This window comes from Anas platyrhynchos, chromosome Z (genome assembly GCF_047663525.1).
Source record: "Anas platyrhynchos isolate ZD024472 breed Pekin duck chromosome Z, IASCAAS_PekinDuck_T2T, whole genome shotgun sequence".
Classification (NCBI taxonomy): domain Eukaryota; kingdom Metazoa; phylum Chordata; class Aves; order Anseriformes; family Anatidae; genus Anas; species Anas platyrhynchos.
Window position 1 is genome coordinate 10906906 of NC_092621.1, and position 17646 is coordinate 10924551.

General features: G+C 44.9%; 2 protein-coding genes across 7 annotated transcripts in view; one reads left to right on the forward strand and one right to left on the reverse strand.

Annotated features, from left to right (window-relative positions):
* Nucleotides 1-4552, reverse strand: part of LOC101800581 (myosin-IIIb) — a 26792-nt gene extending 22240 nt beyond the window's left edge. For both annotated transcript variants that reach the window (XM_038170383.2, XM_038170384.2), the window contains exons 1-4: nucleotides 4299-4552; nucleotides 4155-4220; nucleotides 3927-4057; nucleotides 943-1045 (exon numbers count right to left, since the gene is read on the reverse strand). In XM_038170383.2, coding sequence (XP_038026311.1) covers nucleotides 943-1045; nucleotides 3927-4057; nucleotides 4155-4220; nucleotides 4299-4523 — 525 coding nt within the window. In that variant the 5' untranslated portion in view covers nucleotides 4524-4552. The remainder of the gene's footprint in view (nucleotides 1-942; nucleotides 1046-3926; nucleotides 4058-4154; nucleotides 4221-4298) is intronic.
* ARHGEF39 (Rho guanine nucleotide exchange factor 39) lies at nucleotides 4426-16611 on the forward strand. Of its 5 annotated transcripts, none has more exons than XM_038170390.2 (10): nucleotides 4426-4558; nucleotides 7252-7411; nucleotides 8027-8121; nucleotides 8530-8650; nucleotides 9288-9406; nucleotides 11012-11082; nucleotides 11481-11609; nucleotides 14943-15172; nucleotides 15977-16065; nucleotides 16264-16611. In XM_038170390.2, exons 2-10 carry the CDS (start codon nucleotides 7265-7267, stop codon nucleotides 16277-16279), a joined length of 1017 nt encoding a protein of 338 aa, XP_038026318.1. In that variant the 5' UTR covers nucleotides 4426-4558; nucleotides 7252-7264; the 3' UTR covers nucleotides 16280-16611. The 5 variants fall into 5 exon arrangements, with proteins under 5 accessions (XP_038026318.1, XP_071886975.1, XP_071886976.1 ...); XM_072030874.1 differs by lacking the exon at nucleotides 4426-4558 and adding an exon at nucleotides 4719-4835 and having other exon boundaries at nucleotides 16264-16425; XM_072030875.1 differs by lacking the exon at nucleotides 4426-4558 and adding an exon at nucleotides 4995-5017 and having other exon boundaries at nucleotides 16264-16425.
* Nucleotides 16612-17646: the final 1035 nt, after the last annotated feature.

Sequence of the window (17646 nt, forward strand, 5' to 3'; positions counted from 1 at the left end):
GTTGTTAATAGAACAAATACAGGCTGGTTACAAGCATTGCCAATCAAGCCCATCAGGGCTCATCAGGCCTGGCACAATGTTGAGCAAACACAGCTATCCTGCTTCTTAAACCTGCTAAAGTCAGAAACAGCTCAGCAGTACGGCCTGTGCCAGCCCTAAGCAGAACCAGCAGGCATAGAAATGTCATGCTCCTACAAGAGAGAACACAGCCCAGGCATTCACCTCAGATCTACCACAGATGTCACTAAACTGAAATAATATGCAACAATACAGAACAATTTATTTGAGTCTACAAGAAACCTGAAACACAGGCTTTAAAATGAAACAGTCCAAGAACTTATTCCACTTAATCTATCAGATGGAAGGCTAGGATATGATTTGCTCAAAATAAAAACTCCTCGGGGAGCAAGTCAAGTGGAAATACTTAAGACCAGAGACAAACATGTTTCAAAATCAGCTAGCAAAAGTATATGAAAATAGAAAAGATTAAGTCAGACAGTTAGCATGTATGTGCCTGACAGTAAGTATAACAAGCCAATGAGAGGTTACTGAAGGCTGTGTGGATTCTCCATCTCTGTGTTTCATTAAATCAAGACTTCATTCTTCCAATAAAACTCCCTGCTCTACCTCAAACAGGAAATGATTCAGAGAAAAAGCCCCTAATCCCTTGTAACAGCAAACATGCTAAACGATCACAATAGTTTTCTGCCATTTAAGAATCAAACCACTACATTCCCAGCAAACAGAATTACTGACCCTACCAACTCTGCTAACTTGTGGTCAGCAGTTTCATCATCCTTACCCATTATTTTCTTATAATGTGTCTTATGATTTGCTGCCGTTTCCAGTGGTGATTCATCAGGAGGCTTCTGGTGCCTCGTGCAAGCTGCCCTGCAGTAATGTTGCTTCTGCATCTGCAAGCACCACCCGGCAATGACCTACCTGAAGGATCTGCTGCTCCAGCTGTGAGTTGCCTTTGCATAGGTTCATTATGTGCTGCAACAGTAGCTTTGTACTCTCTGTTTTCCCTGCACCGCTTTCTCCACTGCCAAGAAAAAAATAAAGGGAAGTCCAGCAGCCATAAAGTACAAACGCTCTAACCCTCATGTCTTGGTGCCCCATCGTTTGGGAGAGTGATCTGCAATCCAAGAGCTAAACAACTTTTTCAGTTATGCTGCGTATGAATACAAATAGTGGGTTCCATAAGGTTCTGATACCCCCCCAGAAGAATTTTTCTCCATCTTCCAGGGAGTACAGACGTACTCCAAGCTGTCACTTCTGGGTAGAGTGCACAGGACAGTCAATTTGATCTCCTTCTTCCTGAAAACATACCTAAGCTCTGGAGAACACCTCCTTCAAAAGTGTTCTGACTCCTCCACATATGCTGAGGTTGACAGCTTTTTCTTTCTACAAAGAGATTTGCCCCATCCATCTTTTATCCAGAACTGAGTACTGATCATGCAATTCTGCAACGATCTCAAATCTTGGGCTCTTTACACATACACACGCTGCAGCCTGTTGATAAAGCTGGTCTACCTCTGCAGCGCTGCCGTCACACCTACAGCAGCAGCGTTGCACGTCATCCTGGCATCACATACGCCCAGCACCTCCACCTCTAAGACAAACAAGTAGCACTTGGAAAGCACAGCTTCCCGACTACTGGGAGGGGGAAATGTAGAGTCAATGTGTCCTTGACTGATGGCATCATATTGGCAGAAAACACATGCAGCATATGCAGTAAAAAAAAAAAAAAAAAAAAGTAGGAAATTCTGCAGGTATTTATGAGGGCAGGTCTCTGTTTACACGTAAGACCTTTGAGTATCAGGTGTGGCTTCTCTGCTCAGTAGCTCCCAGTGACTCGAGGCTTGTGATCAGCTACGTATCATAGGCTGCTGAATACCTCAAATTCTATGACAGATACCTACCTGATCACAAGCACCGATCAGGCCATCATTATCTGAATACAGACAAACAAAACCACTTTCTAGTTGAGAAATAAGCAATCCAGACAGAACCCCTGCCTAATATATAAGATGATCTTTTTCAGTGACTTCCTTCTTCCACAGAAGCACTGTCTGTCAATACTCCCGCAGTTCAAGCTCACTCCTGCACACTCCAGCAAGAGCAGTAAATCTGCCAGGGCCTGTAAACACACTCTCCAGCTGTGGGTGTGTAACTGCCCAAGGCTGTGAAAAAAAAAGCAAAGTCATCTCCCAGAGACCCACGTGTTGCACCACAGCATACTGAGGCTGTGAATAACATCAGTGGGAAGGAAAGACAAGCCAGTAGAATTTGCAGCACAGGACAACTTGGTTGCAACGAGCTTTTATCACCTGGGGGCAGCTGTTGTGTTCAACATCACTTGTAACCTCTGAAACCTGACATCCAGAGCTCCGAGAGGAAGTTGGGGAGACCAAGAGAGACCAAATAGAGAACACGATGGGCAGGAAGGCAATATTTGCTTCCCAGTGAAAAGCATAAAGGTTCATGCCTGGCTATAGATGGGTATTTCTCACCAGAAGGCACCTGAAGCACAAAGAACAGTAGAACATAGTGCATCCCCATGCTGTTCTGATAAACTGTGATCTAACAGGAAGAACTTCCACCTCATCACCCAAACTTTGCTCGAACCAGGTAATCTCATTACCAACTGTTTTACCACTTGCAGATAGTAAAACCATGAACTTCCTGTTATAGTAGCACAGACTGGTTAATAGAATTGCAAGATGCATGGCAGTAGCTCAGGCTGTCATCTTTGACACCACAAACTGTTGTCAGGAAAAAATGAGACTGCTCTCTTCCTGGGAAACGCCTACAGGTTGTTCTGTCTTCCATCTCCCGAGACAATCTATGACTTTTCTCCATTCCTAAGCACAAATCTTCTACCTACTGACTCTGTGGCCACCATGCCCACTAGCGTTTCTGAGATTGCTACATGTAAAGCACAGGCATGGATGGCTTGCAAGCTAAAGAAATGAGCGGGGCTGGAACTCAACATCAGCTCTCAGTCCCGCTACAATGCTCACCAGTGATTCAGTAAGTTCTTTCCATACCACATTGAATGAAAGTGAGCAGAAGTCCCGCATAAAGCAGGAAATATTAAATCAAATAGCTAGCAATTGACATTTCAACTCAGATGAAATTTAAACTATCCTCTACCATCACGAGAACAGAGAGTTTGCTAGTGTTTTGAGGCTTTCTCTGCTAGGTGATGCTCTTTGAAACTTTCTCTGCACTGATGCTGTCTGCTGCCCTCCAGTTTCAGCAAAAAACAACAGTGACATCATGGAATGAAATGCTCATTATATGGGGACGCTGCGGGGTTACAAGAGCTCACGTTTTTTCCTTTTTGTGGATATAGCTTCCCACGGCCATATGATTTTCCCTGACCAGATTCTCAACGGTCTTACAGCAAAGAAACTTCTTTTCTTTCTTCCTTCTTCGGTTATTTTTGGGAAATGCTACCTTGTAAAAACAGGTCTACTCCATGATTTACAACCTTTATTACACAAGTTACACTGCGAGTCTTTTCGTCAAAGAAAAGCAACCCGATAGAGCTGGTTAACCTTTCCAACACACCCAACAGAACTGACCCCTTCAGACCCAACACATTTGGCTGCGTTACCAGCACCGGCAGCCAAGTTGCTCCACAAAACCCACCTTCGTTTGCCACACACCTTTGATTGCAATCTGCTTTCCTGCCTGGAAAGCACCGAGATGGCGAACAAAGACGTGCTGCGAACGGAGATGGGTTTTGACTCACCAGAAGCTTTCAGGATGAGCTTCGTACCAAATTCTGATGGGACAACTGCTGCCGGAGCCTGGTGGCAGCACCCTAGCCCCCGTCAGCTGCTCCCTGCTTGTGTCTCCCACCTGTGCCGGGCTCCTTCGTGCCCTCGAGGGCTGTGTTGGTGCCCGCGCCTCACCTGATGACGATGCACTGGCTCTGCGGACGGGCTCCCCGGCGGCCCAGCATGGCGTGGTAGGCCCTGTCGGCCACGGCGAAGATGTGTGGAGGCAGCGAGCCCTCATCGTGGCACCGGTACTGCTCGGAGACCTGCGTGTGGGGAAGAAACAAGGGGGCCTTGAGGAGGGAAGGGGCGAGGAGCCAGCCACCCATGGAAGGGGCTCCCAGTGCGGGGCGCTCCACTCACCTCTCTGCCATAGAGCTGCAGGGGCTGGAAGGGGTTGAGGGCGATGAGGATGTCCCCCACATCGGTCTGGCGGCGAGAAGGGAGAGCCGTGAGCCCAGCGCCCCGCCGCCCCGGCCCCCCGCCCCGGCCCCCGGCCGCACTCACGTAGACCTGCTGCCTCAGGAACCGCTCCCGCAGCCCCTGCAGCAGCGACGCCTCGTCCAGCTCCGCCAGCGCCGCCAGGTTCCCCACCGAGCCGGCCGGCTGCTGCGGCTCCCCGGGAGGCATCATGCCGCTCCCCGCTCCCCGGAGCCGTCCCGGCTCGGCTCGTCCCTCCCCGCCGCTGCCACCGCTCCGCCCCGGGGCCGCCCTGTGAGGCGGGGCCGCCATTTGAACGCGGGGCGGCGGCCGCGGGGCTGGGGCAGGTAACGGGCGGCGGGGCCGCGTGAGGCGAGGGGGGGACGGGGACGGGAGCCATGAGGGGACGGGGGCTCGCTGAGGGAATGGGGGCGCTGAGAGCCCCCGGGGGTGCTGTGGGGCGAGCTGTGGGACAAAAGTGGCCCCAAGCCCCTCGGGGTCTGTCAGCCAGCTGCAGCTCGGCTGTAGGATCGCCCCCGTCCTGGTGTCAAAATGGGGGCTTCGGCTCCAAACCGTGAGCAGAAGGAGAGTGGAGATAAGAGTAACCCGTGGTGTTTCACTGGGGTATGCGCAGGGCTGTGAGTCTGCAGAAAGTGAAGGTGTGGGGTGGAGAAACACAAGGTTTCTTCAAGGGGGTGCCTTCCCGCAGCCTCTTCCAGTCTTCCTGACTTGTCTTCTTGGTGAGCAGAAGGACGGAGGTGACCACAAGCAAGTCAAAACCCGTGAAAACAGGGAGCTGGAGGAGGGTGAGGAGCCCTTGGGTGCCCCAGAGGTGCCTGAGGGTGTGAAGCAACGCACCCTTGGGTGCCCTGAAGGTGTCCGAGATGGATACTGCCTGGTGGTAGTGGGCAAAGGCTGGAGCATCTCACCCTGGTGCTGTCCTGGCCAGGCCAGGAAGAGGTCAGTAGCACAGTACTGCAGCTTCCCAGGCCCTCGAGGGACGGAGTCAGATACAAAGGGGCTCTCTAAGAGGTTCCAGAGGGGCTGCAGGCAGGCACGAGCTCACCCTAATCTACAGAAGGAGCCCAAATCGAGGGATCCTGTGAGCTGCATGAGGAATGCTCTGCTCTGTAGCTCGTGGGACTCGCAATTAGTCCTAACTGCAAGATGGCCTGCCAGGACTCCTCAACCTCTTTTAAAGGTTAAAAAACAAAACAAAACCAACAAAAAAAAAAACCCACAGGTTCCTAGCTGGTGGAGGTGCAGCAGTAAGAAAATGGGGTGTGTGGAGCACAAGCACCTGGGAACGTCACTGTCCTTGGAGACAGGTTGCAAAGACCTTGTGGCCCTTGGATTCAACCCACTAGGCTGCTGACATTTCAGAGAAATATGAAGAGTGGCTGGTGTGAGATAACAAAGGGAGATCTTTTTTTGTTTTTTGAGGATGTTATAAATAGTAAAGGTAGAAACGTCACTGAATGTTAGCAGCGCATCATGAAGTAGTTGATTCTATTAAAAAAAAAAACAACTATTCAATAGCTTCTATTCTGAGTTTGACGAGAAAGAAACAAGCTGATGTACTTAGATTGCTTGTATGTGAAGTAATTTATAGTCTACCCAGAGGTTCCAGACAACTCTCACCCAATAGATTTGAAAGAGACAGAATTTAATATATTAAAATAGAGAGATGGTCAAACGTGGTGTGGATTTGTTGTTCTGGTGTTTTGTTTTCTTTTTTCAGAAAGTTGGCTGCAAAAGGTAAAGAGTTCACAGTCGGGACTGCAATTTACGCTAGCTAAAAATACTCTTTGAATGGTAGCATCTTAGCCTGCTTTTTTTGTGAGTACTTTGCAACAACACGCTAATGCTAAGCTGTAGCTTAGTGCTACTTCTCCAGCTATTAGCAGTGTCCGGTCTTGACAATGGCCTGGCCACAGCTAGGCTTGTGGTTGTTTGCTGAAAAAATGCGAGAATAAACCTCTGGAGAAATTCTTGCTACTAGAAAATATTGCGTGTCTCTCAGCTATCTGGACTTTTGTGGACATACTAAATGAGACTCCATACTGGTTTTGTGCAAAACTTTTGTTTTATTGATTCAGGTATCTGAAGTGTCACTGGAAGACTGTATTTGACAGATTCACTTCTCGCAGACAACTTACCTTTCTGTGCTAGTGCAGCTTGAAAGTGTGTGAGCCAGAACTCTTGTGAAGGTAGCTCAATACAGGGAGGCAAACTTCCCCAGAAACCACAGACTTCATGCTGTGGCAGGTGTGCAACAGGCTGCTCTGCCTTTTCATCAAAAGAAAGATCAAGATTTAAGCAATGCTCTGGTAGTGCATGCGTCTTTCTCTGAGAGAAGGTGATAAAAGAAGCTGTTTCTCTGTTTAATGTAGCTGTGATACTCTTGCAGAAGAGAAGAGCAGTAGTGAAGCCAGTTGTGGATGGTGTGATTCACAGCAGATGCTCATCTCCTAAACCACAAACTGCTGTTGGAAAATAACAATGCAAGCCACTCACTTTTTGGGGGATCCTCCAGGGGAAAATGAACAAGAGTGCGCTTTCACTCTACGCCTTCCCTTTCCGTGCTTGCCCTCCATTTATCCTCCTCCCCCAACAAACATTTTAGGGCTGTTTTCTGCTCCTGTGCACAGTACGTCTTCCACCCACCAACTTCCGTGGGTTTATTGAGAATTATATGTGAAGAGTTGGATGAAGCACAGGAAGCAGTGGCTTGTGGGTGAGGAAAGCTGGTGGGATTGTATGCTTGAGATTCACTTACAGATACATTGTAATGTACTACTTATCTTGTGTTTGCAGTCTGGTCCGACTGTTTGCAGTCTGTTCCTCTGGTTGATGGAGGGCTGCTGTAGCACAAATAGGAATGCAGAAAGAAACTGTTTATGGCCATTACTGGTAACTGGCTTCCCTCCTTCCACAGTAAAGCACAGAGCTCAGAATCCTACCCCAAGGCCCAGGTTGCGTGTTTGCTGTGTGTCCATCTCTCTTGGCTCTCAGGAGTGGTTATCTTTCTGTTTGCCAGCTCTGAGACCACCATGAGTGGCTCACCCCTGCTACTTATGGCTGGAGCAGACGTTGTGGAAGAGCAGAGGGCTCGCTGGGAGAGAAAACGCAGCCGGACCGCCAAGGAGCTGCTGGAAACTGAGCACAAATACCTCAAGCAGCTGGATTTGGTGATTACAGTGAGTATCTGGGCCCCTCTGGTATATTGGTACCTTCAGGCAGCACATATTTATTTCTGGTGTTGTGGGGAAGGGTCACAGAGCAGGACTTTGATGCTTCTCTACAGCAAGCAGCCAGCTTTTCACATTTTCACATTGCGGAGGCTGAAAGGTGTTTTTTTTTTTTTTTTTCTTCTGTCTTTTACTTCCTCTGCAACATCAGCTAGCTTGTGTTTTCTGTCCCCTTGGCTTTGGTCCTCACCCAGTCATAAGTTTTTAAGTTTTGATTGTACAGGGAACCTGGCTTAAGATGCTTACGATGTATGAAACATAGGAGCACAGTGGAGACAAAGATAGATTACGAACCAGGTTGTTAAAAACAGATGCATCTAGGAATAACGAAACAGACTCACTCAGACAATGTAGTGCTGCTCCATGTGTTTACAGTTATAGTCAAAGTTAACAAGATGGCTTACATCTGGTGATAGGTATTTTAGGTGGGTGCCCATGATATCTGATATCTTTTGGAGCTCAAGTGTCTAGGCTGCAACTTCTTGCTTCTGCTGTGTGCTAAGAATGACCTTTGAGTGACCTGTGAATCATAGCTGTTTGAAATTCTCTCTCTTTCCTTCTTAGTTCTTCGTGACAATTTTAAAGGCCAAAGGGACGCTTAAACCTGCTGTAATGGAAACCATATTTGGACCCCTGGAATCCATATATTCGGCCAGCCAGTAAGTGAGCAGACTGATGCAATTACTCCCATAATGATATGGAGAGAACGACAAAGTAAGACTTCAGGGGATAAAGCTAACATCTTGTGAGACAGGCATTCACTTCTAACACTGCTAGCCTTGATGACACTTGCTGAAATACACAGGAAACTGCTGATCTGCATCCACTTATCTGGATACCCCATTGTTCTCTGCATAGTGGTTTAAGTGCAGTAAGACTACTGTATGGTATTTTTATGTATTGTTTTCTGTAGCTCACTCCGGTCACCAAGCAGATATTCTGAACAGAAGCCAGGTGTAAGGTAGAAACTGACAAATGAAGGTCAGCATAGGAGTGGACCAAATGGAGCTGGGAAAATTGTATCAATAACGTACCCCTGCCTATCTATCTTTCCTCCTTGTGCGCAGGGTTCTGTCGCTTCACCTGGAGAGAGGAAATTTAGGACTGGGGTTAGAAAATTTCTGTCAGAAATTGGAGCTTTATGGCCACTATGCCGAGAACTTGGAACAGGCAAATAAAACCTTGAAGGTAAATATCTCCTTTACTCTTCCTGATTTCTCTTCTGTTTCTCAATTCTTTGAAACAACTACATCCTTCCCTTTACTTAATTCTGTGTCTGGAGTGGTCAGTTGTCTTCCTTTTTCTGGGCTGCTGCTGTTCTCTCAGTCTTTTGGTCATAATAGAGAGTAGTGAGAACCTCTCTATATAGTGCTTCAAATTTTTGAAGCATGTTTTGTGTGTGAGTGTGTGTGCACGCACACTAAGCAGAGCTTTCTCAGAGAGTTCTGTTTAAACTCCCTCTCTTTCCTGACTGGCAAGCCTGGAGAGTTTGCAGTGGTAACACTATGGGACAGTGGTCTCTTTCTGGAGAGTTACCAGGTCTTCCAGTCTTTCCCACTACCACTAAGAGTATCATAATGGTGGGATTTCCTTTTTCATTCCCATTTTTTTTTTCCTACAGCAGATGAAATTCAGATGAAATTGTTTTCCTTCCCGCTTACCTTTCCACATATGGTCTATCTCCCAAGAAATTTCAGAAAGATGGATCTTTATTTCAAAGTCCTGAAAGCTGTATCTGAAGTTTAAACCACCTGACTTGCGGTTCTTGTCAGTGCATGTTTATTTCTGTACTCTCAAAGCAATATGCCTTTTCTGCTGCACACAGGAGCAGCTGAGGAAAAATAAGTCATTTCGACGCTTTAAGAAGCTCCAAGAGACTCGACCTCAGTTTCAAGGAAAGAAGCTAGAGGATTTGCTTCCTTTGCCTCTGCAGAGATTGCAACAGTAAGCAAGCAATTCAAGGTGTTAGCATGAGAAGGGAAAAAGGCACATAACAGTATCTTGTTAATAGCATATATCTCCAAGCTGGAGCTTATAGATTGCAGTGAAACCGTCCTGAAGATGTGCTTGTGAAGTGGAATTGGTGTATGTGGATGGAAAATGATGCAGAGGGGTAGCTGTGTTCAGCTCTGGCTCTTAAGCTCTTAAGATCTTCAACTAGTTGTCAGGTAGAATTCAAGTGAAGGCTGTCTGGCATCTCAATACGTGACTGAAGTTGGGACCTAAACAAAAGCAGGCTGTCTAAAGCACTGCGGAAGTGCTGCTTTCAGCTAGAGAAGGTCTTGCTTTGCTTTTGTGCACATTGCTGATGTGGAGCATTGCGACTCTTCTTGTGGATGGTTGCTTTTAGAGAGAGATAAGATTAATGAAGTCAGGGGAACTCCCCCCCCCATGTATGGTTATTGGGTCTGACTGCATGCTTTCCTCATATTTGGTGCCTGTCACAGCTGTCTGAGCCTGGACAGATCCAGTCTGGATTACTGCATTCTGCTTGTGGTGTCCTTTGAAGAGGCATGCTGACTGCATGAGAAGAGTGCTGCATGCACTCAGTGGCTACCCTTTTTTGGGGAGGGTATGAGGGTGATACAGAGCCTGGGTAGTTTGCTGGGAACCTGGATGCTGCTGCTGTAAGTCAAGTAACTGCTCTCTAATCATGGTCTTATTTGTGCTAAAGCACGATTAGGAGATTGAGAGCCTTGCTTCTTTGAAAATAACTGGGGATGAGCATAGTGCAGTTTTTCAGATAGCTTTATACAATGTTTTTAATCAGCTTGGCAGATACAAATGTAAGCTCTCATTATTACTGTAATTCTTCGGATCATTCATTTGAATACATAAAACAGCAGTATATTTGTTGCTGTCCAACTGTTTGGAAAAATGGTGGCTTTTTAACGGAACGTCTAATTTTTTCATTAATCAGCTCTTTCATATTGAAGTTTCATCAGAACTCTGTTACACATGCTGCGGGTCATAAGACTTCTGCCATTTTACACATCTGTTCCATGTGGTATTTCTTCTGTCATTTCAGACTGAAAATAGTTTTGCTTTATTGGGAGAAAGCATTTGCACAGATCTGATCCTTTCTGGTAAAGACTGGAGAGGAAAAAAGAAAAAAGGCGTTTCCCGGTAGTTATTGAAATGCCTTTATTTTCTTGTGTGGGCAGAGAACATATGGTATGAATGCTTCTATTCACACACAAAAAAACACACAATAGTTCAAAGAGTTCAATTTGTCTTTTTATTGAAGACATTATGTGAATGTTAAAGACTTCTAGAGTCTCATGAACTTAAGTAATATGTGAGATTGTTCTTACCAGCTCCCCAGGAAACGCCAAAGGCTTGCAAATGTATAAAATATGTGGGATAATGTAATTGACAAATCTGAACATAAAATGAATGTGATCAAAGAAATCTTAACAAAAACTGCTTGGTTCCACTTAAAGGTGTGTACTCCATCTCCTGATGGAGTATTCATCATTTTGTCACTAACAGGGGATGCTGCTGTTCCTGGTGTGTCTTTGTGAAATGAAACTGCTCTTTCTCTCTTAGGTACAAGCATTTTCTGAGAGACCTGCTGGAGAACACCAGCCCAGACAGTGCTGAGTACCAGAAACTTACAAGTATGATTTTGTCTGTAAATGCTACTGCTTTAATTTCTCTGGTGAATGCTGGCATTTTGATCAGTGTTAGCTTCCTTGCTGGCATTTCAATTTGCATATTTTGTCTGTTTCTACAGGAAGAAAAATCTTTATCTGGGTTTCTAGTGCATTACTATTTTCCTTTACAGTCTTGCTCAGAAGGTACCCCTGAGAATACACAGGGAATAGAAATGTAGAGTGACTGACTGGGAAACCTAGTGGGTTGGTCCTCTATTGCAATCTCCTGCTGAAATTATTGAATAAACTTGTTAACTGATACTTGTTTTAAAATATTTGCTTCCTCATTTAATCTATCTTTTCACAGCAAGTTGGATGAGCAGTAGTACATGCCCATTTGTGATAACCTGCTGTTGTTTCAGAGACTGTGAAATCTGCTTCTGAGGTATCTCAATGGGTCCAGGACATTGTTCGTAAGAGAGAGAATTCACTGCAGCTACTTCGTGTTCAGAAGCTCCTCAAAGGACGGAAGACCCAGCTGTTGACTGCAGGTGGGTCTTATAGACATCTCTGCTTTTCTTCTGCTCAGTTAAGTTAACTGGAGATAGGCTTGCCTTTATCTGGAGGTAGGCTTACCTTCATCTCAGTTCCTGAGGGATATATTGTTTTTGTTTTAATTTTGAGTTGCAAATTCCCTAGACTTCTGCTCACGCCTTATACATGAAAAGAAACATCTCTTACCAAAAGGGTTAAGCCGTGGCAGAAATCAGTATTTGTGCTGATAGTTGAGATATATAAAGTCACAGGCATTGGCATGTAAGATCATCTAATTGGATAACAAGGTTTCTTTAGGATATCCCATGTGACTGGGCACTCCTCATGCCCGGAGCATCCTCAGCCTCATGACTTCAACAAGGCCAAGTGCAAGATCCTGCACTTGGGTCTGGAAAGAGAATGCATTGAGAGCAGATCCAAGGAAAAGGACTCAGGGGTGTTGGTTGATGAGAAGCTGGACATAAGCTGTCAATGTGTGCCTGCAGCCCAGCAAGCCAGCCATGTCCTGGGCTGTGCCAACACAGCAGGGCAGGGAGGGGATTGTCCCCCTCTGCTCTGCTCTCATGAGACCCCACCTGGAACCCTGTACCCAGTTCTGGGGCCCCCAGCACAAGAAGAACACGGAGCTGTTAGAGCAGATCCAGAGGCCAGGATCTGCTGTGGGGACAGGCTGAGGGAGCTGGGGGTGTTCAGCCTGGAGGAGAGAAGGCTCTTGGGAGACCTTACAGCAGCCTGCCAGTGCCTAAAGGGGGCTACAGGGCAGCTGGGGAGGGACTACTTGTCAGGGGTTGGTGTGATAGAACAAGGGGGGATGGCTTTAAATTAAAAGAGAGTAGGTCTAGATTAGATGTTAGGAGGAAATTCTTTACTCAGAGGGCAGTGAGACACTGGAACAGGCTGCCCACAGAAGCTGTGGCTGCCCCGTCCCTGACAATGCTCAAGGCCAGGCTGCATGGGGCTTTGGGTAACCTGGACTGGTGGTAGGTGCTCCAAGCTACATATGGAACATTATGAGAAATATGACTGGTCTGAACAATTATGAAATGGCCACTTCAGGCTTCACCCATGCCTGCACACCCTCAATAAATGCTGCTGTTGCAAAGGTCATCTAGAAACAATGCGGCACTTGGAGCACTGAAGTCATGGCGTGTAAAGGTTTCTAAGATGTGCCTCCAGGTATCTGTGAATTCGGTTGTACTTTTTACTTTCTACAGGTGGATTTGGGGATGAAAGTAGAAAAAAAGCCTATTTATCATGGATTATTATTCTTCAAGATGCTAAGTCAATGCACAGATTGATTTACAATTCTGTTTCCTGTTCTGCTTAGAATCCTTTTGGTGATGCTAGCTGAAAGAGAGCTAACACAGATGTGCTCTGCTTATACTAAGCACTGTGCGTGTGTCGGGGTGCCTGGACACATTAGGACAGTGTATAAGTAAAAACATAACTCAGTTACCTTGAGTAACAGAATTAATAAGATCAGCCCAAGGGAAAAACAAATGTATAAACCAGTATAGTTAAACCAGAGAGGGACATTGTTAGAAAGATTAAGATCTACTTTTTTTGTCTCCATATATTCTGAGAGATGTACTAGGACTAATACTAGTACAGAGAATTGTGATTCTAAGACAGAGAATTGTGATTATGTTTTCCATTAGCTGGAGTAAAATGGGTGTGTTTGGGAAGGGGGGAGGGAAAGGGAGGGTGTCAGGCAACTGGGTGTTGCTAGTTTTGAGCCAGCTCAACAACTTCACTTTTGCAGGAACAAACTAACTTTTGCAGAACTTTGAAGATTGCATCCTATTACTAGGATGGAAGACATGAAAAGACAAAATGCAGGGAAAAGGGGTTTGGAGTTTGGGAGTCAGGTATCACTGAGGTCTGCTGCTCCCAATGTAAGGAGACCCTGCTCTTCTTGCTGCCTTCCGTATGTAGGGTGAAAACTATTTTAACTAGAATCACCTTTTAACATAGCACACTGTTCTGCCATCTCTAGCTTCCCTGCCCTTCTTTCTCAAGAATTTTCTAAATTACGTGTCCTGAAAGTGGATCCATATCACAAGACTTCCAGGACAGTTCTGCTCAATCTGTATGCTAATTTGATCACAGTTTACTTAGTCTGAGGGAAACAGTTTCCAGTCCCACACTGCTGCCCCCTTCCTTTCATTTGTTTTTTAAATTTGAACTGATCCCTTCAGCTCACTTTCCACTCCCTCAGTTTCTTATTCAGATAAGAGGCATAGTTACTGTGGAGTAAGCTAAGCAGCAATTCACTTGCCTCTGTATTTTGTAGCTGTAGCATATTCAGATACGACAATCCATACTTATATTGTGCTGCTCTGTGAAATGTACTTACTAGCTCAGCTAGATGCTGTGGCACAAAAAAATGGCTGAGGTTTTCTGGGAAGTGTTTCCCAGACCAGGAGATACCATATTCTGGCTTTGAAATTTTTATAAATTATTTTGTTACTAGCAGGTGTCTTCATAACTCCCATGAGTTGATGGCCACCTTGTACAATAATCCTTGGGGTTAGAGGCATTGCTTTAATTACTCAATTTTGTGTAGGTGCCCTTTGCTTTTATTACTGCCTACATCTAGGTTTTTCATTTTTTTTATTATCATTTTCCTGCTGATTTTTCTACCTTTTAATTAATTTAATTGCAGGTCATTTCATGGGTAGGTGACACTGAACCCTATTCTACAAGAGAAGGTTAATAAAGTTGTCCATTCAAGCCTTTTATTTAATACCTTATTTTGTCTGCTTTGCGTCTATCATTACAGTGATCTCCATTCTGTTATTTGTTTACTACAGAACTGTATATAGTTAGATGATCTTTGGAATGATTTTATCTTAATTAGCATGCACAAGCAAACAAAACTGGGGAAAATAATAAATGTTCAAAGTTTAGGTTAAATTCTGTTTTGCTGTTAATGACAAACAATTGGGTGACACAATTTAAGGCTGTTTACGGTATGCTTTCCGACATTTTATGCTAATTTAAAGGTATGCATACCATTTTGAAAACATGAGTTTGTTTTTTTTCCTCTTTGAACAGATCTGCATATAGTAGTATCCTCTTAATTGACATACTAGCTTTATAAGAACTCGAGTCTGTTCCTCATATATTAAAAGTTTTGGGTGATCACTGCTTGTCATGGTTGCTGATGAGCAGGTTCCAGCTGACGCTCAGCTCCTTCTGGTGGCTGGAATGGATATAGAGCCTGGTAGCCTCAGGGTACTTCATTGTATTCTTTTTTGTAGTTTTACATCCTTTTTCTTGTGCCAAGGATTGTCTGGCAACTGTCTTTATTTTCCTTCCATGCTTAGGGCGCTGGTATATCCGAGAAGGCTGGCTTTTGGTGGTGCCTTCCAAGGGAAAAGAACTGAAGCGCAGGATGTTCTTCCTTTTTTCTGATATCTTCGTTGCAACAAAACCCTGCCACCCACTTCACCTGCTAAACTCGAACAAATTTGCATGCACGGCTGTCTACCCACTTCACCAGTGTGAGGTGGATAAAGTGTTTGGCCACACACAGAGCCAGGGAGGGCTCCTCAGTGTAAGTATTCTTGGCAGCAGCATCAGGGGGTCAGGCTTGCAAAGCAAGTCTCTAGCTGTCTCAGCAGCAGCAGGACTGAGACGACAAGTGGTGACAATGGTAAATGCAAAAAGCTCATCCTTTTTGGGTGATGTAGGCTGTCTTTTTTCCCTTTGGTGTGTGCCCTCCTGAGCACCGTGTACAGGCTGCTGCTTGTTCCACATAGGTCCCATGAGGAGGGTCTGATCAGACTCTGACATGCCCTCATCCAATAACATGTTTTGGGAATAGCCCTACAGCCACATGATGGGCAATACACAGCATTAGTGATCGTGGAATGTGAGAGAAAACTGAAGAACAGAGAAAGCAGAGAGATGGTATTATCACAACGGACATTGCTCATGCATCTAACTCCCTGGGGACTGCAGGGTCTCTGACTGGGACTAATGCCATAGGTGGGTGTTTTAAGTTCAGGTCTTCCCAGGTTGCAGCACGTGGGGGGCTATTGGCTCACCCCTTGCAAGCCATGAAAAGGAACTCTTGGTTAAGGTGTGAATTTGCATTGGTGGTAGTGGAAGGACCTCTAGAGGCAGCTCGGAATAAGGCAGAAAACCGGATGGACAGCATACGCAGACTGGCATTGCCGACTTCCAAACTACCTTGTCAAGTCAAACCAAGCTGACATTTGTAGCTGGAAGTCTGGCACTTGCTCTGTACTGTCTGGACACTGGCTTCCCCCATTATCAATGCTAAACTTCCCTAACTATTGGCAAAAAACGGCAGAAATCAGCATCCAGGAACAAGTACATTCTGTTTGTCTTTCAGCTTTCCTTCCCACACAAGACGCTGTTGTTGATGTCCAGTGACCAGCAAGATGTTAATGACTGGTATCAGAGTCTCAAAGCTGCAGTCAGGTAGGCCTTTATCCTCCAGAGGTGGAGAGGAAGGAGGGGGTAGAGCAGTCATATGGACAATCATATGGACATGGGTATTCTAATCAGTTCTGAGTTTATAAGGCTGATAGAGAAGACCTGGCTGACAGCCAGGATGCAAGGGAATAATAACGGCCTTCATATATTAACAGTGTACTTTCCCTTCATTTTTCTCAACAGGCGTCTGAAAGCCTGACCCATCTGAGAACAAACTGGCAGGACAACCATCCGTCTTGATAGAAAGCTACATAATTTTAGGATGTGTTCAAGGACATAATAGTAGTAGAGTTGCATTTAGAGCGACTACACACCAAGCCTGTGAAATTATGCTTTGTCAGCTTACTGATATGGCAAAAAAATGTGTATATACATTCAGAATTTGTGTATTAAGAATCTATATTAAGCCTTTCCCCCAATTTAGCTTAGAAGCTTCTAGATTTCCCATACTTTTTCTCCTGATTGTTAACTTAAGGACAACTAGAAGAAAACTTGCTGTGCTTTCCTTTATTAAATGTTTTTTTATCTACCCATCTTTCTAAATCAGCATTTTCACATTTGTGTATTTACCTTCTCTTACTTCAGGCTCATAAGTCCTTTGACCAGAGGGGGTGTTTTGGATTTTTGGTAACATAGGGATAACACAGTATTTCTGCTAGTGCTACAGGGCCACACAATCTTCCTCCCCTGACATATTTTAATCATTCATAGCCCTCAGTTTTCAACTAAAATAGTTTGTAAGTTATTGCCCTTCTTTCTCTAAGAAAATGGCAAGTGAGCAGATCAAGGGAAAACAGTTCAGTTCTTAAAATCCTACTTCTGTTTCTCATCAATCCCACACAAAGAGTTATTCTACTGAATTAACTGAAATGAATTAATAGGTAACATACTCTGATGCTTGCCAAACAGGGTTCACATTTCTAATCTGAATCCTAAGCGACTACACAAGTGAAACACTATCCTTTACCTTCAAAGTATGCAGTAACTTCATCACACCAAAACTGTATTGAAATGCCCAGGCAGCACCTCTGCTCCTAATGCGCTCTGGAAATTTGCAAAGGGCTATGGTCATCATTTTGGGGCATCAGATCACAGCTAATGTACTCAAGTTGTTTATGAACAGGAAAGGCCACCTGACAGCAGCATGAGGCTATCATTCTTGAGAATTAAATACTGAAGCCTCAACACAGACTTTTAATAATGTGGAAGCTATGCAGCAACAGCACTTGGTTCATAGTGTCCGTTAAGGATAAAGTACCTGTTTGAACAAGACTTTAGGTCATCAACTACAAGGAGTGCAATATCAAAGTCATTAGAAATAAGAAATTGCACTCCTTGCAGTTGATGACCTATCATGTTCAGTCTCTGGAAAGGTGTTTTTTTTTTCTTTTTCACTCATAAGCTCCAGCTACAACTGTCAAGAACAAATCAGACAAAGCCAGCACTTTAAGTTTCATATCTGCTTTTGCATCATTCTCTTGAGAAGTTCTGCTGCTAACAATTTTTTGCTCTAAGAGCACAATACAGAGATTTCTTACAACTCTGTACCTGAGGGCTAAGGTGTCT

Excerpts from the sequence above, each read along its gene's own strand:
- ARHGEF39 (XM_038170387.2), top strand. The coding sequence starts at position 7,093 with ATGCAGAAAGAAACTGTTTATGGCCATTACTG. Across the intron at positions 11,083-11,480 it reads TGAGTACCAGAAACTTACAA|AGACTGTGAAATCTGCTTCT; the intron begins GTATGATTTTGT and ends CTGTTGTTTCAG. Across the intron at positions 11,610-14,942 it reads GACCCAGCTGTTGACTGCAG|GGCGCTGGTATATCCGAGAA; the intron begins GTGGGTCTTATA and ends TTCCATGCTTAG.